At 42.8% G+C, this 26,187-nt stretch overlaps 1 protein-coding gene across 1 annotated transcript in view; it reads left to right on the top strand.

Moving 5' to 3' along the window:
• LOC146817750 (uncharacterized) overlaps positions 1 to 26,187 on the top strand; it is a 746,064-nt gene that overhangs the window by 539,208 nt on the left and 180,669 nt on the right. The window contains exon 43 of the mRNA XM_085609232.1: positions 12,888 to 13,022. Within this exon, the coding sequence (XP_085465358.1) occupies positions 12,888 to 13,022 (135 nt within the window). The remainder of the gene's footprint in view (positions 1 to 12,887; positions 13,023 to 26,187) is intronic.

Here is a 26,187-nt window from a genome sequence, read left to right as displayed (position 1 = left end):
TTTTATTCTTCAATAATGGTAGTAGAGGGGGGGCGGAGTAGATGGCTATAACGGAATACAGCTTCTATCACTGAGAACAGGAGACGAGATGAGACATTGAGACGACAACGGCCTGGTCCTGGTGAACTAGTAGAACCTAAGGCCCTCCTGGTTGGACCGGCTACAACTAGAACATTACTAACAAACCAACAACGCTATGAAGAAAGTTTAAGTGAGCGAATACCGAGACAAGAACAGTCCACTAAGGCAGTGGTTCCCAAACTTTTTTGACCTGTGGCTCCCTTGACCTAATTGGCAGTTGGCCGTGGCTCCCCACCATTTTTTTACCGGTTAATGTAAGCCCGACCTCGGGAGTACTTCCTGTTGTCTTCCTTAAATTAATTGGGATGCAATGAAGGTATTATAATCATATTTGTAACAAAATAAAAATATAACAGTTGTTTAATAAAAACTCGCTAAGTGAGAAACGATACACAAGATTAATAGCCAAATATGTTTCCCTGACTTAGCTCCAGAGGTTTCTGGCGTTATGTGAATGTACAAGTCACAGTGTGTTGTCATTACATATATTTAAGTAAGGACCTTTTATAACTTGTATCCACACCAGCACACCTAATATAAATATTGCATAATACTACTTCATAAAAGTGCTCCTCTATTTTTTTGTGTATACCTAAATCTAGTGTTTGGTTCTATATGCCTGGCTAAAAAACAGATTTCAGGTCGGCAGTCAATGGGTACGTTTTTTAAATTATTTGTTTGTTGGCTGAAGAGCAATTTCTTCAATGCAGAGTCCTTCCTCTTGTTCTGCGGTTGTGACTTTGCTTTCAATTGGGATTAAGGCAGCATATTGAACCACAAAGCAAAGAGGAGGAAAGGGTTTCTCAGCCTTCCAACTCGAAGTCATTTTCTGTGGTGTATTTGAAGTTAGTGCCGTGAGTCCAGTAGTTTAATTTTACTATTAGCGATCAGTGTGCTGGGTTAGAAAGTTCAGAGAAAAAGGTATGACAGAGAGAGGCCTAGTCCTGGATACATAAATACTGACAAGAGCGTGTAAAGTCTACTTGTATTCTAGTTAGTGAAAAAACTGAGGTTGGGCTGAAGATCGGCATGGCATCCATTATTAATAGTAGTATCAGCAGCATTTACATTACGGCAGTACACTAAAAAGGCGGGCTCCACGGAGCTGGTTAAAAAAGAAATCATAATTAAGGCCTTTGGTTTTATGCCGGGGTTTTAACATTCTAGATAGGGAATTTATGCTGGAAAACGAAACGGCGGGAAAAAGCACTGACTGGAATACGCACGCACCAGTCATCCTTATGCCGCAGTTTCTATCCTCAAGAATCGCAACCAATTAAAATCTCGTGCACCGTGTGATACTTACCATGCCGCTGCTAAGGACGGCTCTAAACCCCTTTTCTGATTGATAACACCCTGCCTGTTAGTCTTTTCTATTCATGATTATAGGGTTCTCGCGTCAGTCAGGGTCAGTGGTCAGGGTCACACCAAATATGCCCCAACCACCTAATGCGCCGTGACCCGAGCTGTAGGGAGCAGCTCCAAGGACATATCATTGCTTGTTGAACAAACGCAGCCAGCCAGTCTACTCACTGCTCAACCACACAGGCATCCCTCCCATGCCAGTTCAACAAACCAACACTCCCAGCCCTAGTCTTACTTACCGGCTATTTTGGTAACTTCTGAAGAGGGTCCCACGAGGCACGGCAGAACACGGCGGGCAGCAATAATGCTCAATGCCACGGTCAGAGCTGCGTCAGAGCTGCGTATGCCAGTAATGCGGAGGCTATGTCTTTGAAAGTACTTACGTACACACGTAATGCGGCAGTGCGCTCTTGGGCCAAACCATGTTCCCGGATTCTGCAAGTGGCATTTTTAGCTCCCCCGTATTTTGCGCCATATGTTGCTCTGCGGCTGGAATAAACTTCATGCAGCATTCAAGCCTGGCCGGACGCTATCTTTCCCAAATCGTGCGCGGCACCCTTGGCTACTCATAACGGCGCACCAGGGAGCCGCAGCGCACAGTTTGGGAATCACGGCACTAAGGGAATCCATTCCCTACGGACACTTAACTTGCACAATCTACCAGAGAGGGAGAAGATGCCGCTACTAATGAAGAAGAAAGGGGGGTTTCAAAGGACAACGGGCGATCGCTCTCACCCCCAAGTTATGGTATCGAGGAAGGGTACTAAGCACTCTGCATTGTTGGGGTGGCGGGTAGTTATAAGTCCGTCAAGCAGGGAGGCAGGGAGGAGGGAGGGGGGGAAGGGATTGTTATTGAAGTATTATGAGTTATTGGTTATCTCTTTTCTAAGGGTATGGGCTAAAAACTGGTTGGCATGTATTGGTCACCGGAAATACTTACGATATGACTCCATGATTGCACGCATTAATTATGACAGATATGATGGTACAGGATCAACAAAAAGCTGAGTCGCCAATGCCCCCCGTGTCCCCAGTTGCTCCTCTGTCGCCGGTTACATGGAATGTCTGTGGGCTAGGGGATAAGATTAAGAGAGGTCTAGTTTTAAAGTATCTGAAACGCTGTGCACCAGCTGTGGCCCTATTACAGGAAACACACTTGATGGGATTAACCTGTAAAGCGCTGGACCGGTGGGGGTTTAAAATGATTGTACACTCCGAGTTTTCCTCTGGGTCGTGAGGAGTGGGTAGTTTAGTATGAAAGCAATTTCCACTGATTATTAACTGAACATGGTCAAATGACCAGGGCCGCTTCGTGGCTATTTCATGTCAATGGTAGGGGAGGCCTTTTAATGTGGTGTCAGTATATATCCCTCCTGCACTTAACGCAGTGGCCCTCCCAGCGTTCAGTGAATTTCTGCTCGTCCTTCCAGAGGGGGAATTGATAATTGGGGGGGACTTTAATGCCACTGTTAACGGGTCCTTAGATCGACATCCCCCTAAACCTCAGACTACTGGAATCTCCCGTATCGAGGGCTTCCTAGAAGCACTTGGTCTCATAGACACCTGGAGATGCCATCACCCCACGACACAACAGTTCACTTATCAATCGGGAGTGCATAATATCCTCTCAAGGATAGATTATTTTTTAACGTCAGCGGATAGCTTGCAGAATATAGTGGACATTGAGATCTGGCCCAGGGGAATATCAGACCACTCCCCGGTAGTACTATCATACACGTACCAACACAGGGTTCGGCGACGCATTTACCCCATATACCCTGGCTATTTACATAATCCCAAAATCCTCAAAGACATCACCACTACAGCGAAACACTATTTCCAAGAAAATATGGCATTGATGCCGTCCTCAATCACTCTCTGGGAGGCCTATAAAACTGTTGTTCGTGGCCAAGCCATTGCATCTATTGCAGGTCATAAACGCGAAAAGCAACAAGAGTTAACAGCCATTGAATCAGAACTACATAATGCGGAAGACCAACAAGCACAAAACCCAACGTTGGAATCGTCCCAATCCCTGCGCATTAAGCAAAAGGAATACAGAGAATATTTAAAAGAGACGACTAAGTCCAGGTTGCAGGCTACACAACATAAGATATACGAAATTGGAGATAAGGCGGGTAAACTTCTGGCCTGGCTCGACAAAAAAGAGCGGGCAAAGAGATGGATAGGGCAGATAAACACACAAGATGGAGTGCTAGTATCTGATCCACAGGAAATAGTAAATAGCCTAGCAGAGTATTTCAAACAGGTCTATGTGTCATCCTCAACCACAACGGTTGAGGAGGCACAGTCCTTTATTAAAGATATTAAAATGCCCAAACTAACGCCAGAGACGACCCTCACGCTTGAAGCTGACTTCACGACGGAAGTATTGCAATTAGCAATCGGGTCTCTACTATCAGGGAAAGCGGTGGGGCCTAACGGCATACCCATAAAGCTCTATAAAAAGGTAGCTGGCATAGTTTCCCCTCACCTACTAAATATGTATCTCGAAAGTCTGAAAGCGGGAGGACTCCCACGGGACCAACGAACGGCCACCACAGTAATGATTCCCAAAGCGGTAAAGCCTCCTGAGGAACGCACCTCATATCGCCCAATATCATTAATTAACGCTGAAGCTAAAATCCTCGCGAAACTTCTTGCGACAAGACTAGCCCCGCACCTTACGGCTCTAATACCCCCGGATCAGTCGGGATTTATGTCTGGTAGAAACACGGCTCTTAACCTGAGGCGCCTGCATGGAGTGATGGCCCGTATACCGTACATCCAAGAGCCAGCTGCTATTCTCTCGTTAGACGCCCGGATGGCGTTTGATATGGTGGAGTGGCCCTTTCTCTTAGCGGTCCCTAAACATTTAGGCTTCGGCCGTAAATTTTGTGCGTGGATACACTCGCTATAATCAAAACCTTTGGCGCATGTTACAGCAAATGATCACATATCGGAGCACTTCTCACTGAGGCGCGGAACTCGCTAGGGATGTCCCCTAACCCCATTACTGTTTGCTCTTGTGTTAGAGCCGCTGGCGGCTTGGATTAGATGGGAACCGACTATCCGAGGGCTCAAGTGGGCGGCAGGCTGGGAGGACCGCATCTCCTTGTATGCGGATGACGTATTACTATACATGGCATCACCCAGGTGTTCCATTATGGTGCTTCTAAATATCTGTGACCTTTATGGTCAGGTGTCCGGCTACACCATTAATTGGTCCAAATCGGTCCTATTTATACTTTACAGCCCACCACCGCAACTCCCTAAAGATTGCAACCTACAGATCACAGCGGAAAGCTTTAAATATTTGGGTATTTATCTGACACCTAGACCCGACGAATTCATTAAAAAAAATCTTACACCATCCCTGGAACGCCTAAAACGAGATACAACGCATTGGCCCACTTTACCATTGACACTGCTTGGAAAAGCAGCACTTTTCAAAATGATGGCACTCCCACAGTTTTTGAATGCCTTAGAAAACACCCCGTTTCCAGTACCACCAAACTATTTTAAAGCAATAGCGGCAGAGGTCTCCAGTTTACTATGGGGAAACAAGCCGGCGCGTATTGCAATGGATACATTGGTTAGAGGCTGGTATAATGGAGGCATAGCTCTCCCAAACATACAATTGTACTACTGGGCAGCACAGTTAAAAATAATCAATCAATGGATACACGCCCCACAAACAGACCCTGCATTTCGAGCGGACAGGTATAGGTTGGGAGAAAAAGGCGTTATGGCGGCACTATATAATAAAAAACAGTCTACCCCACTAATTGGACCAACAGCACATACAGTTACCATATGGTACTCGGCGCATAAAAAACTGGGATGGCAGGGGGTTATCACACAACTCACTCCACTCTGGGACACACAACGGTTTGGACGAATCAGAAATAGTAAGGGATTCCATAGATGGGAAGCAATAGGCATCTCTACGGTAGGTGACTTATGGATTAAGGGCGAGATGATCACGTTTGCACATCTGCAGGAACAATACGAACTTGCACCCTCTGAAATTTTCAGATACATGCAGATCAGGCATGCACTACAGACAGCTATACCACCAGACACCATGTTGCCCCAGGCTTCTCCCCTAGAGGATAGATTACTGACTGATTTTATGTACAAAAAGGCTTCCTCCCTCACTTACCGTAAGCTAGTTAATAACTTACCTGACCCAACGGACGCACAGAGGGAAAAATGGTCCTCGGACTTGGGGGATCTCGACGAGACAGATTGGCAGATGGCACTTTCATCCCCGCGCGAAGTAGCCATACCATCAAGATTAAGGCTAGTACCACTCAAGATACTGCATCGTATGTATTACACTAGATTAACCTTACACAAAATAGGGAAAGCTTCACATACGTTCTGTCTGCGGGAGTGTGGGGAGGAGGGTACATTTTACCACACTATATGGCAATGTCCAAAGATTGTACCATACTGGGTAGCAGTGATGAGAACTATATCGCAAGCAGAAGAAGTATCAGTGGTGCAGGACCCAAAAGATGCTTACTAAACATATGGGAACCCAACGATCTTACCCATCCAGCACAGGACTGGGCAACTCTGGGAATGATGTTCACCAAGCGTAATATAGCTAGATTGTGGGGCTCCGGATACTCACCAACGCTCAATGAATGGTGCAGAGACATGGATGGAGCCATGGTTACAGAAAAAGCGGCATATGTCAACCGAGGATGTCCCTAAAAATGGGGGGAAATATGGGGAGCATGGAACAAATACAGGGGCTATATCTGTGATCCACCCAGGCTGCCGACTGAAGAGATTTCGGACTGAAGGGGGTGCGGGGACAAAACAGAATTTGTGGGTTAATAGATGAGATCCATCCTGTATTGTATTTAATGATGGTGTGCAAAATGTCAATGGAATCTGTACCAACTACCAGCAGTAAGTGTTTTGTTTCTATGTCTTTACTATGCCCTGAATTTAATAAAAAGAATTAAAATAAAAAAATATAAAAAAAATAATGGTAGTAGAGACCTAACGTTACTGAGCAGGCTACAGTTTACATGCCAATAGACCCAATTCAGGCAGGAGACTCCGGAGTTTTTAAAGCCGAAAATGGGCCTTATTTTGGCTGTCTCCTGCCTGAAATTGCCTCTACTTCAATAGAAGTCAAAGAAGGAAATACATTCTCCCAATTATTTGTTTTTAAATTTCCCACTTTCTTCGTCTAAAATGTTGGAATGTATGCTAAAGGCCCTCTGACTTTTGTACAAGGTCAATCGCCATAGGACCCAGACTAGAATCATGAGATGTTGAGGAGTAAAATGCCTTTGGCTTGAATAGAGTACAACACAGGAGATGACTCAAAGAGGTGTGAAGGAGAGGAGGATTGTTTATTTCTACATATATCTGGTGGGCAGGCCCACCTACATTTTTGAAGTTCAAAAAAATTCTAATAAAAAACATAGAAACTAAACAAGGAAAATATAAGACACGCCACACATAAGAAGCAATGAACACATTTTATCTTAACTATTCCATTACTGCTGTTGAGAAAATCAATGGCAAAAAAAGACAAAGGATAGTTACAGATCTATATGTTCAGTTTCTGTCAATACACTTGTACCAAAAATCATCTTGGACCTTTGTGCTTCATCTATTCTATAATGTGTAATAAAGGTGGCAGATTTAGCCCAGTTGGCAGACTTGCAAATCTCTGACACCGTGGGACCTTACCATTCTCCTCAATATGCTGCTAAGCCTAGAGTAGATCATGCCTGAATGGGACCTAGAAACTCCAAACCAGCCTTAGCATAAGGCAAATAAATTACTGTTTTCATCTAATGGTGCAAGTAGAAATTGAGGACTTGTTGCTTGTTGTTGGTGTGCCAAAATTACCAAAAATATTGTAAATTTGTCCATATTCTATAGACCTGTTCCTGTAAATCTTTACTGCTTTTGCTATATCTAGGGATTTTAATTCCTTTTCATGATCAAATCCTGGATTGGACACAAAGCAGTGAGAATGACTTCATTTTCCCTCTAAAAAGAGAATGCAACTTTCCTGGCACCCAACTGTAAAACCTAACGGTATTCAAAGATTCTAAAGTAAGAAGGAGGACAGTTAAAGGAGCCTAATTCTCCTTCCTGGTGAGCTGTCTTCATTACTGCTAAAAAGAATACCTTTAATGGTCGATTTTTTTCTGATACCTTTTTTAAAACCTTAAAAGGTGAAGAAAGTCAAGTGGAAGATCCCAAGCTGGAACAAGATCTTTTACTTGGGCCATAACATTGAAATTAAATTAGATTTTCAATTCTATTGATACTATATCATTTCAAGAGCATCTAATATTGCTGTTAATTGTAATTTCAAGGGAGAGACATCTAAACCAAAATCAAATCCCTCCTGCAAAGATTGTAAGATTAACTCCGGAGTACAAAGACTCACAGCTAGTTCTCTTAGTGTGTATGATTTGCAGAAAAAGGCCCAAAGATGGTCATAGATGTTTGTGGTACATTCTCTTCTGAACCGACCGATTAATTGTAAATTTAAATTCATAATCCCTCTCCTCTCAACATCCATACCAACACCTCCAGATGTAGAGGGCAAGGGATCATTGGAATCAACCATTTCTCTGCTGCTGTCAAGCTCTGGAAAAAACGAAACCACACCCTCCTTGGGCAATAAAGAGGACTGCTACTACTTGAGCCCTGTCCTTCTAGATTTTTGGGAACATTTTTGGAGCAAAAGGAATTAGGGGAAATACATGCAGTTGTTCCTCTGATCATGGACTCAGTAGAGCATCCATTCCAATCATCTGTAGCTCTAGAAACCTTGCGAAAAACCAAGGAATTAGATTGTTGTGATGATTGTCACAGTACTACTGTTAGGAATCTGAACCTTTTGACACATTTCCTGGAATACTGGGAACACCACAAGGAAATTCTAAGACAAAGGAAACACTCAACTCAAGCTGCCTTCGTTTAAGTTGTCTATGTCCATAATATGAACTGCCCTGAAAGATTGTAGATGAGGCTTTCTCCATGACAGGATCTAAAAATTTAACTGGACTGGAATCCCATCCTAAACTGAAACTTTAAACACAGCTTGGTTGTTATAATTGTCTGTGTATATTACCAAATAGACTTGCTGAATGTGAAGGTATAAAGCCCAAATAGCTTCCCAGGCTGCTCTCTTTTCCCTCCAATTGGAGGAATGTCTTATCTAAGCACACAATTACATTCCTAGAGCTGGGATAATCTGTAGTGTGTCCTCCCATTCTATCCGGCTCTGGCATCCGTGCTCATTATCACTGGACCCTGAGATAAAAGTGAAATCCCAACTGCAATATTGTTCATGTTCAACCACCGCAGCAGAAAACAGTCAATTTTCTGAGTAACCAGAATTCTTTTGTTAATATTTTCTTATACTGGAACCCAAAACCGTAGGATATGCATTACCAAAGAGCAGATCTGCCTAACCTACCACAAAGAAGCATGCTGCCTAGAAAAGTACACAAATAATACAAGTAAAATAGTTGTAATATCCTCTGTGCATAAAATTAAGGAATACTTGAACCTACAGAATATTGCTCAAGATACCTTACTGTACTTGAAGTCGTTCCTTTGCCTTAGCCAATTTGCTTTTGGAGCAGCTGGGAGAATCTCTGGTGAAGTCTGCACACCCTGTCAGGACGAATGAACACCATTCCAACATCCATCTAAAACCACACCTCCATCTAATGTAGATTCTGAGTAGATTATATATAAACTTTTTCTGGTTGTTCAAAAAATATGATTCTGTAAAGTAGAACCATCCTTTAAAAATCCTTGAGAGCCTGATCCCTAGAAGGCAAGTGAACCAACATATTGACTAAGTATAACTGGTCTTGAATTCCATATGCATGTAAGATAGCCTTTGGGAATGCTCAAAGTGATGCTTACGGCCCAAATGGGAGAACCTGAAATTACCAATGTTGATCTCCTGTACAAAACCTCAGGAATGTTTGATGATTTTTTCTGATTGGAATGTGAAGTCATTTAAAGGAGCCTAATTTTCCTAACATGCAAGCAATTGTTATTGCGCCAGACGAGAATACCCACAATGAGGCTCAAACATTTTAAGTCAACTGGAAGATCAAAAGCTGGACTGGAGCAAGATCTTTTACTTTTGGCCTCAAAAATGAAATTCCATTTAATAGACAGGATTATGTATTCTATTGATAATAAATCATTTCAAAGGGATCTAAAACTGCTGTTGAGTGTAATTTCAAAGTAGAGGCAGCTAAACCAAAGTCAACTCCTGCCTGCAAAGATTGCAATGTGAAGATCAGCATCCTGAAGGTCTGTTGACATTAAGAATGATCTGTGTGATACAACAATGGCAGAAACAAGTAGGATTTTTCTTTTTGAAGTGGGTTGAAGTCACAAAATTATTTAACGGGTGATTTACAACTTTTAAGTCTATTTCCAGTAAGAACATTACCGAACTTTTGTTTAACAAAAACACACTTTTGAGGACCGTCCTGATCTTCATTCTTGATAGTGTATTGAATTTATGGATTTCTTTCAAATCAGTGACTTTGTTTTTTCATAAGGTCAGAGAATTTCTCTTGTCCTATGGTCAACGAATTCTAATAGCACTTGAATCATGACTTATTCATGTACAATGTTTTGAGTACCCTTCTGACACTACATCTATAACTGAGTTGTAGATTACTGAATTTCTACAAATATCTTTTAAAAAAAAGACAGGATGCGTCCTCCTGGATCTGACTTCTAGAGAATCCCGGCAGAGTTAAGACAACTATCAGTCATTCTCATTAACTGTTGTAGCTGGCCTCCTCCAGTTTCAAAATATATATGATTTGCCATTTGATCATATTGCTAGTGACATGATCATTCATATGTTTTCATCAAAATCCAAATATCTGGGATGACACTAGGCGCGTTGAGTATCCTTTTGATTCTTAAAGGATCTATATAGAACTACTTCTAGTTCCTCATCAAAAAATGTGTTCCCTGTCAAAGGCATTCTCAGCAAACAGGCTTTATGTCTATATCCTCCTTCCAGCCTCTCACCATAGATGATGTTTTGTTGAAATCACACCTCTTGACACCATCACACGTTATATCAGAAGGGCAGAAGAACAATCTTCACCCTCATGGATTGACTAAAAATCCTTTACTAAGGAGTGAGAAGCACACACAGGGTATATCTCAGCCCTCATTAAAAGACTAAATATAGCATATGGTCTTCCAAGAGAGATCCGTTTTTATATCAGCTGGGTTAAATACCAATGCATCCTCCATAATTATCGTTTTTTGACTATTTTTGCCAGGAATAGATCAACATTTAAACTCTGTGGAAGACATTGAAAAAGGTGAATCCAAAGAGGAACTTGGAGAGTCAGGGTTAGAAGCAAGAGAGCCTGCTCAGTGTTCCAAGAATTAGAAATAGATTTGACCAACTCCTGAATGTGTCTCTGAAAACAGGTAGTAACTGCCTGACTCTGGGACCATGTTTCATTTCTTCATGTCTCTGCTCTTCTCTAGAATAAGGAGACAAAGTATATTATTGCTTGTGTGTCTGCTTCCCAAGGAATGACAAAAACATTTGGGATACAGTTCCCTGAATACCTCGTAAAGTCCCTTATTAGGAGTCACAGAAATATGCCTGAAAACAATTAAAGGAACTTTCCTTCCTATTGTCTTATTCTGTGTCCTTAATAAGCATTCTAAAAAACACTGGCACTTTCAAAAAGCAAAGGAAAGATTCCGTACACAGTTTCCTTCTATTTATAACCAACTACGCACAATGTTTTTATTTACTAACATAGGCAATCTCTGCTCTACTAAATTCCACCACCACAAAGATGGCTGTCTAGTGTGCTTTGGCTCGTTAATAGGAAAGAAGTTCATCCCACTCTACTTTTTTCAGGGAACATTAGACTGATAATGAAACTACGTTCCTAATTGCAGTCCCATGCTCCAGCCATCTTATGTCAGCATAAGACAGAAAAAAGCCTTCATTTGTGGTCTCCATGAACTGAAGCCAATCTCTCCACACTTTTCAAACATTCTATTATGCGGGCCTTGTGCCACAAACATCTTTTCATATTAACAATTGCTTCAATGGCCGCAGCACCACTAAAATAATCATAATAAACATGCATGCCTTCACATTACAAAAGAGCTAAGAAAGACCATCTGAAAGGATAGAGTTGTGTACGTGAACTCTTGCACTGCACAGCTAAAAGATTACCTCCATACGTGGGCCCTTACACCACAAGTTACTAACAACAATTGTGTGGTACACATTTTTAATGGCCCACATGCCGGGCACTAAAAAAACAGAGGTAAAAGAAAACAAGTTTAATCCCCACATACTTCTGTGAAAAGTAAAGTTGTAGCCTCACTGAGCAGCATTATGCTTAATCCACAGTGACTCGCTATGAAATGCAGATTCTTGTCATATTGATCTAAGATATGCAACATTTTTCCTTTGCTTTTAAAACAAATTTAAGAAATGAGCAAATAAGATTTTTTTGTTGGCGATCTGAGTCCAATAAGATGAAGGATGCACCCAGAGATCCAGCGAGCAGGCAAGCCAAATAGATAATGGACTTGCAGGTGTTTATAAGGGACACTTCTTTATCACCAACAACTGAAGTTTGTGTTAGGGAGTCTGTGCTCAATAGTAGGAGCTTAATTGAATAATGGGATATAAAATATTATCTAAGGTTGTTCTGGAAAACTACAATAGAAATGGAGAATACACCTCATAAGGCGGATGTTGACTAGAGTCTTGAATTGTGAGAATTGCTGCTCCTAAACACTGGATCCCAAACACTGCACCGTTCAGTAAATTGCAGCTAAGGATGGCAATATTCCCAAATGTTTCACAAATGAGATCACACCTGTTTAAGGACTGGCATTGTGTTAAATGTAGTATCTCTAGCCATGGTATCAGGGATAGTCAGACAGGACAAGGGGGGTGATGTTAAACTGGCAAGGAGCAAGTGTTGACATTACAAACATTACAACTTGACACAAGCAGTACCTCGATTACTTACCAGTTATCTTCATTACTCTTAGTCTCAGTCTTCCTCGTCACAGTCCTAGATACCTGCCCCTACTATCCGGTTGGTTTTGACCACATGGCCTCTGCAGTGCCTGATTTTTCAGGAAGTACGGTAGGAGGAGTCTCTCTTTATGACCCCCAGTGAGGTGGTGGTAACTAAGTTAGGGGATGGGTATATATATTTGTTTTTTTAAGTTCATTTTAGGGCTAAGGTAAGTAAATCCTATCTGTATAAGGACGTCAATCACATGACGTGTGGGCTGGGAGAAGGAAAATGGGAGAGGAGACAATAGGAAGGGACACTTCCAAGATGTCTTTCTGTCCTTTGTGGTATGAATGTAATTGTGTTCTGACGTCTATCTCTTCTTGCTAGCACAAAGAACTCCAGACCCTGCGAGACGAGAACAGTAGGCTGGAGGAGCTGCTCTGCAAGCTGAAAGCACTTGGAACCTGGAGAGAAACCATCAAGCAGGGGAAACTCCGAGCCCAGCTCAGGAACGTGGAGGGGGTGAGCAGAATCTAATTTCTTTTTCACAGACAGTTTCACAGGTGTGAACTAAAGAAATACATTTTGGAACCACTTCATTCACCCACCTCCAAATACAGCAGTCTTCTATGTTCGTAGCTGCTGCGAACCCCCTGAAGATCATTTAATGTCCTCTCGTTTTTGTCCTCACTTGTGCTACAAATATGTGAAAAATACATTTCATATATTTCACTGAATTGAAAAAAAATTCTTATACATCATGTGTGCTTTTATACATGTAGTTGTACTGTATAAAGGAGGCTGAAGTGCATATGTTTCACTAAACATTATGAGTTGAGAGCGCACAAGAACTTTCAGACCCATCTGAGGATACCTAATGGGTGCAAAGTTGCTCATGGTTTCTAGGTGCAAAGCCACAAGCGTTTACCTCTGTCTATGTTGAACATACAGATAAAGGATTAATATAGAAGTTTATTCTAAGTTGCACTGTTATGAATTTGCATGAGCCTAATTTATGAGTATTCGTGCTGAATAATCCATACATTATGACACACAGACACACACATATATGTGTGTGTGTGTGTGTAAATACATATATATATCTATATATATATTCACTGAAAAAACCATAGGTTTCACACATGTTATAGTTAGGAATTAGCATTTAAAAAACCTTGCAAATTCACTTAAAAAACCATAGGTTTCACACATGTTATAGTTAGCTGGACATTTCCCTCGTAAAAAACCAATGAAATTCCCCCGTTATAGTTAGTAAAGGGAACTATAACTCACGCGACCGCAATCCACTGCTGATGACGTCAGATATTACATCACTGTATTTATTCACTTATTTACCCATTTTTCTTTCCTTTAACCTTTACATATTTAATAAATATTTATTTTACAGAAAGACACATATGTCATCAGTGATGTAATATCTGACGTCATCAGCAGTGGATTGCGGTCGCGTGAGTTATAGTGCGCTCTGTGGGCGCACGCTGCGCTTCGCGCACCGTGCACCCACGTTACGCCGTTCGCGTAAGTTTGCCGTTTCTACCGTGCGCGCACGGTAAGCGCACTCCGCGATTTTATTTTCCCGTTTCTACCGTGCGCGCACGGTAAGCGCACTGCGCGATTTTTCGTAAAAATATTAAAAACATTTATGGCCCTTGGGGGTCCTTTGGGGACCCCCTGACAATGGCTAGGGGGTCAGGAACTGTCCACCCTGCCCCCTTTTCATGTTCTCCACCTTTATTTTTCACCTCCCTCGGACTGCGAGAGACAAAATGGCGGCCGACACTTCCTGGTTTCGACCGATTCGAATGTTTACTCAGATCTAACAACCAATCAGAATTGCGCTCGCGCACGGCAGGGTGCGCTTACCGTACGCGCACGGTGCGCGCCTATAGATATATATATGCTTTTAAATGCTATTTTCTCCAAAAATACTGAACAGATTTACACCAGACCTGCAAAAGGCACATCCCTGACCTGAGGACTACCTCTCTGCCAAATTTCAAGGTTTTCTGTTCAGCCGTTCAGGCTGCAGCGCGACTAAAGGTCCTATGGGAAAATGCATGGGGAAAACGCGTTTTGGGACCCCCCCTTTTTCTCAGCCCCCGCTTGACGAATTCACCCGAGACTTTCAGGGAAGGAGCGCCCCACCTATTTTGAAAATTTCGCGAGGATTCGTCAATCGACGCAAAAGTTATTCCAAATAGAATGTTGCGGATTTCCTATGGAAACACGGTCCTAACTATAACTATCTACTGGCGACCGCCAGTAGATAATATATATATACACACACACACATGTATATATATTACCTACTGGCGGTCTCCAGTAGGTAGTTATAGTTATGACCTATTTTCCATAGTAAATCCGCAACATTCTATTCCCAATACCTTTGGCGCCGGTTGACGAATCTTCGCAAAATTTTCAAAACTTTTGGCCAGCTCCGGTCCACTCCTATCCTGAAAATCTTAGGGTGATTCGTCAAGCGGGGGCCGAGAAAAAAGGGGGGTCCCAAAACATGTTTTCCCCATGCAATTTTCCATAGGAACCTTTAGTCGCAGCTACAGCCCGAACTGCTGAACTGAATTACACCAAATTTGGCAAAAAGGTAGCCCTTGGTTCAGAGTCATGCCTTTTTGTTAAATGGTGTAAATCCGTTCAGTAGTTCCTGAGAAAATCAAAAGTAAAATCACATATATATCTAAGGGCGCGGTGGATCTGCGCACCCCGAGCGCACCCTCCGCGCACCCCCCCGATCACGAGCTGCATGTTAATTGGCTGTCAACTTGCAGTCAACACTCCAAACCAGGAAGTGTTGGCAGCCAGGCACATGAAATCCTTGAAAAAAGTGCGCAAAACGCAAAAAGGGGGTAAGGTAGAAACACCCTGACCCCCTAGGCCTGCTGAGGGGGTCCCACAAGGACCCCCTGGGCCCCCAACATTTTTTATTTGTTTTTTTATAAACGGGAAGATGCGAGCAGGGTGCGCGGATCCTGCTGACTAGAAAAAAAAACGAAGCGCGGGCTCCCGCGTTTCGTTTGTAATTAGCCCCCGGGGGGGACCAAGTCCCGGGGGCAATATTATGTGAATGGGGGGCCCAGAGGGGCCCTGGGGACCGCCACCCCCGGGGCTTTATAAAATTATGTACGGGGGCTCACAGCCCCCCCATCCCCGGGGACCGCCACCCACGGGGCTTCAATATTCATGGGTGGGGGGCTCAGAGGCCCCCCAAGCCCCGGGGACCGCCACCCCCGAGGCTTCTTTAGAATATATGCGGGGGGCTCACAGCCCTGGGGGCCGCCAGCCCCCGGGTCTTTTCACGCGCAAGCGTCGCGTAAAGTAATATGTATGTGTCGCGTATGCGCCTGGAGTCACGTACCGGTCGCATAGCGATCGCGCCCGAAAATACGCACCCATCGCACATCCTACGCGGATCCTACACAACAATCCTAAAATGGCGACTAGGTTCCACGAAGTGATCGAGGAAGGTACGCTTTGGGTGCGCGACTTAGGAATTAGCATTTAAAAAACCTTTGAAATTCACTGAAAAAACCATAGGTTTCAGAAATGTTATAGTTAGTAATTAGCATTTAAAAAACCTTAGAAATTCACTGAAAAAACCATAGGTTTCAGGGGTGTTATAGTAGGCAAAACCATTGAAATTCCTTCGTTATAGTTAGTTCTACTAACTATAACTCGCGCGCCCGCAATCCACTGCTGATGATGTCGCATATTACATCATTCATGACATGGTCAGTGACATCACTTATGACATCACTGATTGCATCTCAAATGAAATCACTGATGACATCACTGATGACATCATCCACGTGACAATCTGATACACCTCATCATACACTAGTATAACCTTTCATCACTCATTATAAAATATGGAGTACCATATTTGATACCCTTGACACACCAATATAAGTTTCTAAAAACCCACTCAGGGATTCCTAGATCTACACACACATCTAAACACTTACCTATAGATTCACCCATACATGCTAACAAAGATCAATAGAACACTATCAAATATACTTATACACCTACATCACACACCAGCATACATCCTATTCACGTATGAAGTCGTCCTACTCACTTATGCAAACAATTGATCATACTTACATTTACTCAGCCACACACTTATGCAAACACCACTTCATTTATTCATATAGATAGTAACTCATACTTAGTGTGTTATAAAATCACTATCACAAGTATACAGTTATCCATACAGTCCCTCATAGAATCACTGAGTCTTATGTTTACTTATTTATATACAACAACTGTCACATACACTGCCTTTTATATTTCTACTTTGTTGGACATGGCTCATTGAGAAATATATTTACTCATCACTACACCCATAAAGGCATTCACTCACCCAAACAACCGTTTCCACATGCAGTCTTAACCTCATATACCTACTAAATCAACTATTTACACTTCTTTGGACAGTCACACACCTCCCACCCAACCACACACACATTCACTCTCCCATAAAAATACTTGCCTAACTAATCAATAACTAACATAGACCTTCACATAGCTAGTAACCAACTTATGCAGTAGTTTACACAACAAGAGACAGAGTGATACAGATATTCACACAGTTTAATCTCTATCCCATATATTTAGTGAGACACTTTAAATTAGTCACTTAAACAGTCAATCACACTGTTCGTAAATCCTCCATCCAGACACTTATACTTCCACTCATTCTTCAATGCAGATTGCTATATACATAATACATATTTAAATATCGAACCAAACCACATTGACTCAATGATGTCATCAGTGATGTCATCAGTGATGTCTCTGGCCTTGTCATGAATGATGTGACATCATCAGCAGTGGATTGCGGGCACGTGAGTTATAGTTAGTAGAACTAACTATAACAAAGGAATTTCAATGGTTTTGTACGAGTGAAATGTCCAGCTAACTATAACACCCCTGAAACCTATGTTTTTTTCAGTGAAAATATATATATACACACACACACACCCACACACACACACACACATACATATACATTAATATAGTCCAAGTACACAGGGCAGCTTCCCGATGTGCAACCCCAAGCACTGTTGCTGCTCGTAGAATGGGTCTGCCGAGCCCAAGTTTCCAAACTAAGTTCTCCTCACTAATACATTCTCAGCAAAAACGTCAGCACTCCAGGAGTTCATGTGACAATTATTCTGATACAGAGCACCAGTGCTTAATATGAGGCTGTGGTTGCAGGTGGCACCTCTTGGAAGGAACTCATATTTGGGTATCAGCACTTTTTGTTCCTCATCAGACATTAACTTTGAACAAGAGCATGAAAAACAAATACAGGAGAAGAGAAAGCCATAAAACAGTGACAAAGTGTTGGACTTGGCTTTCTCTTCCTTGTCAACCCCAAACATTTTGCCTTCACCCCTCTCTGCACTTTACCACTGTTAACCAGTGCTAAAGTGCTTGTGCTTACTCCCTAAAACATGGTAAAAGTGGCTTACACCTGATTGGTATATTTAATTTACTTATACGTCCCTAGTAAAGTGGTATATCATATACCCAGGGTTGGTAAATGCAATGCTGCTAGTGGGCCTGTAGCATTTTATTGTGCCACCCACTTAGGTAGCCCCTTAAAACATGTCTCCGGCTTGCCATTACAGCCTTTGTCCAGTTTTAAACTCTGAATTCGACCTGGCAAAATAAACTTTTTGCAACTCTAAAACTCCCTTTTTAATACATATAAATCACCCCTCAGGTAGGCCCTAAACAGCCTGTAGGGAAGGTTGCATTGGATTTAAACATATGGACATGCACGATAATCTTTTATAGGTCCTGGTAGTAACAAATTAACACATTTGTTTTTAACCTCTGTGAGGCCTATCTCACTCATAGGATAACATTGGCTTACCTTATTAAATTCAAGAATTATTCCTCAAAGAGAGGATCCTTTTCCGCACCCAACAACCCTTATGGTGGAAATTTCAGGAAGCTCATGCATACGTCCTGCATATGTACATAACCTGCCCTGAGGAAGACCTTCGTAAAACATTCTTCAGGCCCACTGAGAAGGTCGAAACGCGTTGGTGTATATATATAAGTGCCCGGGAGTGATTTATTCCCAAAGACAAGTAGAGACATGGGAAGGTCCTGGGGAATATTGGCACCTCCAAAAATAAAATGAGTCCAGCTCTGACCACCTAGACCCATATGGTAATTTAGGACCTGAACGCTGAGGGTAACAAGAGGTCCCTATCAGTTCAAACTTATCATCCAGTGGTTTCTGTTGGTCACTTTCTCACAAGGACCACTACATGTGAATATATATGTTGGACACTTGCATATGTTAAAAAACAAGTCAATATGTTGTAGCATGTAGTACTGTTGCATTGAATGTATGCCATGTACTTCATGTATATGTGTTCCTGTACGTTGTTTGTATTGTCTCACATTGTACATTTGATTCGTGGTGGGTTCTGAAGTAAAGATACCATTAGAAAGAGGCACATTTGTGTGTTTGGGTTATATACATACCTTTTTTGTTAAACATGCAGGGTTATGATTCATTGTTTAATGTTACAGGTGTGTGAGGGTATGCAGGTATAAGTAAATGAAATAATAAGCAATCGTCATGAATGAATGAGACACGTAGTAATAACGCCGTCTGTTGTACCATAAATGAAGATTAATTTATGATGCAGGGGGTATACATATTTTAATACATAAGTCTGATCCTCGGCCCCTATTACCGCAACGGGATCACTCCCCATCACAACGAAAAACTTTAGAATGTCGGCATTATTTTTGTCCTAACTATTTGGTGCCTGCAACAAGTTCCTGTGTCACATGACTGCATATAGCTAACAGTTAGCCTTTGTGTATTCCTCACAGACAGCCAAACAATAGAGGATCTGGGTGGTAGCAGAATGGGCCATCCTGGTAGGATGGGAGTGGAGCTGTGCACAGCCCCACTTGCACTTCAAAGCATCTACCTCAGCCCACAAGCAAAGAACTTCACATTAGTCTTTTGTGAGCCCTGACATGCTGGGACCAGGACAGAGAGACAGTGTTAGAAATCGGGTAACTGGTTTACTGGGATATGAGCCTTGATCAAGCAACAACCACAATCCTAGTCAGGGTAAGAGGCATGCAAGTGCAAAAAGAACAATTGATGAACACAATGCAAAACAAGGTCATACATTCACTCCCATACAGAGATCTGGACCTAAACCCATCATTTTTTGCTCCCCAAGCCATTCCAGTTTGAACCAAACCATATGCAAATCAGTCTTGACTCTGCTCCCTATGGGAACAGTTCAGCCCGAACTACCGGGCCAGTTCCTCCCTGGATTGCAAACAAGCCTACTAGGACTGGTTTCGGGGTTTCACCCCTCATCAGCCAGGCTAGCTTGACTCCAGTGGCATGGAGAGCACAGGACCCACGTCTGCCAGGATAGGTCCTCTCTCGCAAAAAAACAATGGATTTAACCCAAATCTCAGTTACACTTTTCGCCTTAAGTGGGATGGATATGTTCAGACGTGGGTCCCTTGCTCACTGTGCCACTGGATTCAACCTAGCCTGGCTGATGAGGGGTGACACATCCCGAAACTGGTCCCAGGATGCTTGTTTCCAGTCTAGGGAGGACCTGACTTGGCAGTTCAGGCTGGACTGTTCCCAGGAGGAATAGGGTCAAGACTGATATGGCTGGATCCAAACTGGGGTGGCATAGTAGGCAAAAGAACAATGGACTTAACCCAGATCTCTTGACTGGGGGAGAACGTTTGAATCATTCAACATTCCGTCCATCATTTGTTGGAGTTACACTTTTTGCATTAAGTGGGATGGGTATGTTCAGACGTGGGTCCCTTCCTCACTGTGCCACTGGATTCAAGCTAGCCTGGGTAATGAGGGGCGACATACCCCGAAACTGATCCCACGTTGCTAGTGTCCGGTCCAGGGAGGATCTGTCTTGGCAGTTGGGGCTGGACTGTTCCTATGACGAATAGGGTCAAGAATGATTTGCATATGGCTGGGTTCAACCTGGGGTGGTGCAGTGGGCAAAAGAACTATGGATTTAACCCAGATCTCTTGATTGGGGGTGAATGTTTGAATCATTCAGCATTCCGTCCATCATTTGTTGCAGTTACACTAAGAGGCATGCAAACCCTAAATGAACCTGTGCTCACCCTCTGGTAGCATGATACAGAGTAGTCAGGCTAAACTTAGAGGCAATGTGTAAAGTGTTTGTGCAACATTTCAAACAGTAAAACAGTGAAAGCACCACACAAAATGATCCCACACCAGGTTTAGAAAAATAGAGTAGACTTTAATAAATAAAACAAGACCAAAACAACATAAATCTAACAAGGGACACCGGGGATACTGCATTTAAATTTCTAGGGTAAAATAGCGCAAAAAAACACAATGGATATATGTTTGTTGCACACCAGGGCAAAGTCACAAGTTCAGGCCAACCGCAATGGAGTGCGGGCTGGCTACAGGGACCAGGTTAGGCTTGCTGAACAAAGTACCTTAAATCCTCATTGCAAAGCGTTGCATGGATCTGAGGCTAAGAAGATTTGTGCAACCAAAGCAAGGTGTTGGTACCAAGATGCGGTGAAGCTGCGGTGCGAGGTCTTGTTGTGTCGTATAGGATCCAGCTAATGGGTCTTGCGATGTGAAGTCCTGGCGTCAAGGATGAGGTGTGCAGCCGAGGCGATGCATCAGTTTCGATGAACTGCGAGGCTGCGATGCAGACGCCGTCATTGAGCTGCTGTTGATGTGGGATGCGAGGACCTGGGTCGGAAATTAGATGAGCCCTCCCTATGTCCTTGAGACTTTAGATCAGCAAGCCAGCCAACTAGCCCTCGGAGTCACTTTGGGTTATGGGTTCAAGAAATGCAGCTGTAGTTCTTCTCACACAGGCAAGGTGGGCAGCAGTTAAGCACAGTAGGACGGCAGAACGACAGTTCTTCCAGAGCAGCAGTCCAACAGAGTGGCAGTCCTTCAGCAGCACAGCAATCCTTCCTCCTGGCAGAGTATCCTCAGGTCCAGAAGTGTACTGAAGTGGTGGTATCTGAGGTCCAGTACATATATGCAGTAGTGCCTTTGAAGTCTTGGAGACTACAAAGACAAGCCTTAGAAGTGATCAGATGTCCTGCACCGTCAGTCGTGGCTCCAGAATAATAAAGGGGGTTACGGAGCCCTTTGTGTGGGGACAGGGCATAGCCTATTCAGGTGTAAGTAAGGCTGGGTCCAGCTTCTCCTTCCCATTCTGTCAGGATAGCCCACTTAGTTACACCTTAGCTCCCATTGTGTGTGCCTGTCTAGGTGAAATACACAAATCCCATCTACACCCAGTCATGTGACCAGAGACAGGCTACAGACACCAAATGGCTAATGCAAGAAAAATCCCAACTTTCTAAAAGTGGCATTTTCAAAATTTTTATTTAAAATCTGACTACACCATAAATTAGGATTTTAAATTTCGGATTCCAGAGACACCAAACATGATCCAGTCATATCTTACAATTTGGAAATTACGCTTATAAAATGTAATAAGGTAATCCCAATATTAACCTATAGTAGATATAGGCCTTGTAGTAATAAAAAAAGGAATTTAAGAGGTTCTTACTACTAGGACATGTAAAACCTCAAAGACCATGTTTTGCCTTTTAAATACATTGCACTCTGCCCTCTGGGCTGTCCAGGGCCTACCCTAGAGGTGACATATGTATTAAAGAAAAGGTTTGGACCTGGCAAGAGGTTCAACTTGCCAGATTGGTATGGCAGTTTAAAACTACACACACAGGCTCTGCAATGGCAGGTTTGAAACATGTTTAGAGGGCTACTTATGTAGTTAGCACAATCAGTGCTGCAGGCCCACTAGTAAGATTTAATTTACAGGGACTTATAGATAAATTAAACATGCCAATTCTGGGTATGCCAATCAAACCATATAAAGGGAGTGAACTGAACCACTTTAGCAGTGGTAAAGTGTGCAGAGTCCTAAGGCCAACAGAAGTAAAATTGGAGGCAAGCAAGTAAAGCGTTTGAAGGGAAGACGACCCTAAGGCTCGCAGATCTAACAGACAGGAAATTCAAGACACTTCTGTGGGGGGGGGCTCCAAACGTTTCTTCAACTTCAAAGCTGACACCAAGTATAAATAGTAGTAGACACTCAGATCCACTTCTGAAGCTGTAGAGGATTCACTGAGGACTACCCTGCTATCAGTGGCCTACAGTGTACTTCAGAGGACTACCCTGCTGCATCAAGAGGACTGCTCTGCTGCCTGAAGCCTGCCTTGGTCCCTCAGAAGACTGCCCTGCTGCTTTTCTGCTTGAACCCAGAACTTCCAGAGTGACTCCAACAGCTAATTGGCTGGCCTCCTGATCGAAGCTTCAGGAACAGAAAAGGCTTCAACTCTCTTGAACCCACATCTGGACTCGCACCAGATAGCCTAAATACAAAACTTCGGAAACATTTAGCTAAAAAGTGCTTTGAGAACCAAGACGAGACCGGGACCAACCTGGTCGCTGATCTGCCCAAGGTGCATCGCCGGTCAGCCTGACATTGCAGTTGCTCCTGCTATGCTCTTCTCTGCAGTAGCAAATCCTGTTCATTGGCTTCTAGCAGGAGGGGTATCATCTGACTTCATGGAACCCTTGTCAGCTACAGCCTGTAGCTTTGTCTCACTGGGGATGTTTGATTTCCATAAAAGAGGCTAAGTCTGAACTTAGAAATCTTTACCACAACTTTGTCCAGCAGCTCCCAGACAATGACCCCCCCCCCCCCCCCCCCCCCCTCAGACACTGCCATCTGTCTTGCTCCACTGGGTTTTACCTTCTCAGACATTTTTCTTCAAAGTCCGAAAGTGAACATAGTGTGGTAAATAATTTAATTACCGGGACTTAATTTGATGCGGAAAATCTATAACAATAGCTCAGTAAAATAAGAGGCAGAATCCGTGGTATTAGAGGTTCGGAACGGGCTTTATTCCATAATCAATTTAAATCGATGAGCTCCAGATTCCATCACCACGAAGGTTCAGGAAGTGAAGACCGTACTTTATTGATAAGTAATCATTTTTATACAATAGGCATTACAGTGAAACAAATGGAGGAGGCGTAACAATTGATAGTAAAGATAAAACATACATGCGTAGCAAAAGTGGGTGTAACTGGGCGTAACTAAAGAACGTCATCAGGTATGATGTCATAATAGGGTGGTTCCATGAAAGAATTTCGCAATGTCAGCAGAAATACTTGGCAGAAATGCGCGCGCAGCAGCATGACGTGTGATTGACGTGCAACTAGGGGGTGAAGGGGACTTGACATTTAGCTCTACATGTGGCGACAGAAGTCTGGAGAGTCAAGTCAACCTAATCCCAAATCATATCTAACATCCTATGTTTAAAGAACTGTGTTATCCAAAAGAGAGGCCTTCTTGGAGTAGAATCTTATTCTATACTGACTATACTGACTGTTAGTGCGTGTACAAGCGTCTAAGTGTCTACACTAGATGCGAGGGCAGGAATCTTCCATAGTAACAGGGCTATGAATTACTTGCATAATGACAGAGAAGCCGGGCCCTTTGCTCGGTAGCTGGAAGAATGTTTACTTAAACTACTAGACAGGAATGCATTGGGTAGGGAGCGGAGCAGATAATTTCGAAGGTGAAATACAGTTTTTGGCAGGCAACAGGCTGATGTCAGGCACCGTTAGCTGCGCAGAGAATGAGGACAAAGTTCATGGATACAGATGCGAGCTCAGACTGAAGCTTTCAAAGGCAGAAGGCAGGAAAAGCTTGATGGCAGAATCAGGGCCTACTTGCCTGGACTGTAAAATGGCATAAGTGAACCATATAAAGCCGGTGGCCTTTCATACTTATAAATGGAATATCCGGCCCATTCATGGCGAATTAAAAAGAGGACATGTTGGCGGTGGACACACATGTGTTTGCGTCTTCATAACTGGAACTGGAGGGAACATACATGTACTTGTGATTTATACATGAAACCGTTGGGGTCCAAGATAGGGGACATAACTGACCAGAAAAATCCATATTTCCACAATAGACTACTTTTTGTCTCCAAACCGCACTCCACTGCGATCGCCATATCTTTCGATTTTGCCCTGGTCTCGTTGTTTCTATATCCGTTGTTGGAGCTTTGAACTTTTGGCTCTATTTTTCACTTTAAACATTTATAACAGTAATTCTACTAATTAGGTTTTTGACATTTTGTTGTCAAATAATTTATTTAAACATACTCTGTTTTTCTAAATTGTTGTGGAATTTTTCTTGTGTTTTCACCTTATTGCTGTCTGAGTGCTGCATTTATACTTTACATATTACCTCTAAGTTAAGCCTGACTGCATTTGCGCCAAGCTACCAGAGGGTTAAGCACAGGTTTAATTTAGTGACTTTTTGTGGTTCACCCTGACAAGGATTTTGGCTGTTGATTGAAAAGGGCGCACTTCCCCCCACCCCGCCCCTTCTTAGCCAACAGCCCAATTTCTCACACAAAGGTTGAAAGCAGGAAACCTCAAGAGAGAGATAAAAGGGAAGGGTATGTCTCATAGTGGATTAAAGAGGCATGAGGTGGATTCAAGACTTCACATTTGGCATGCCAACATTTAATAACACCGGCCGCATTCTTCTGAGTAGAGAATTAGACACCAGCACTCACTCGTTTACAAATTAAGCACTGCAGAGTGCCGGTCTACCTCAAAGACAACATGTTTCAGCTGAGACTCCAGCATTTCTCACGGTCTAAAAATATTTATATAGTATTCATGTACATTTGCAACATAAAGTACGGAATGCAAGTGCTGGATATAAACTTTTTTACATAAATATTTTTTTCTGTAATGAGGTTATGTTTTGCCATAAGTGGCCCTCCCCGTTGCATACTGCCTCTAGCTCCAGAACAGACTGAGGTTCATACCACACTTTCACCACAACTTATGCCTCATCAATTTAAATAAAAGTTAGGTACATTGAGAAGTATGAGGCATGGTTCCCTTTATGTTTTTGAAATTTCTGAAAGTATGCAGCTTTTTGATGTGAGTTATTTAGCATCGCACATCCCTGGTCGCTCCTACTCACTCCCCGCGTACACCTAGTTTTGTGATCTTTGTCTTTTGAACGTACAATGTACTGTTTTATATTGTAGTTGCATTTATACGGTATTTCATACTCTGGATGAGGCCCAAAGCGCAGTAGAAGGTGGATAGCAGGCTACACTTTGGGGTGTGCTTGGGTCAAAGGATGATGACTTGCAGTGTCACCTTTGTGGCACTGTTTTATGTCTGTAAGTTGATAGCGCAGCTGTCAAACAGGCCTATTGCTAACAATATTAATATATTGTCATGTTACGTTATGTCATGTTTAGGAATTTTTTGAGCGCACAAATACTGGAAGGTGTCCTGGTGCTAAGAGATTGCACTCATTTGTCCTAAGGCAGTGGTGAATGCAAGAACACAGCAAAAGACAAAAGGACCCAGGAGAAGACAGAGTAGTATTAACATGAGTATAGCCAAGTCTTCAAGGCTTTACTAAACTGTAGCAATACAGACATCCTACACTGGGATATAAAGGCAGTGAGTTGCACAATTTTCCTCCAGACCACACTTGGGTGAATCTGGGGATAGAGAGAAGAAGGCATCCTGAGA

This window comes from Triturus cristatus, chromosome 6 (assembly GCF_964204655.1).
Source record: "Triturus cristatus chromosome 6, aTriCri1.1, whole genome shotgun sequence".
Classification (NCBI taxonomy): domain Eukaryota; kingdom Metazoa; phylum Chordata; class Amphibia; order Caudata; family Salamandridae; genus Triturus; species Triturus cristatus.
Note: the sequence above shows the minus strand (reverse complement) of the source record. Positions and strands in the feature narration are given on the sequence as shown.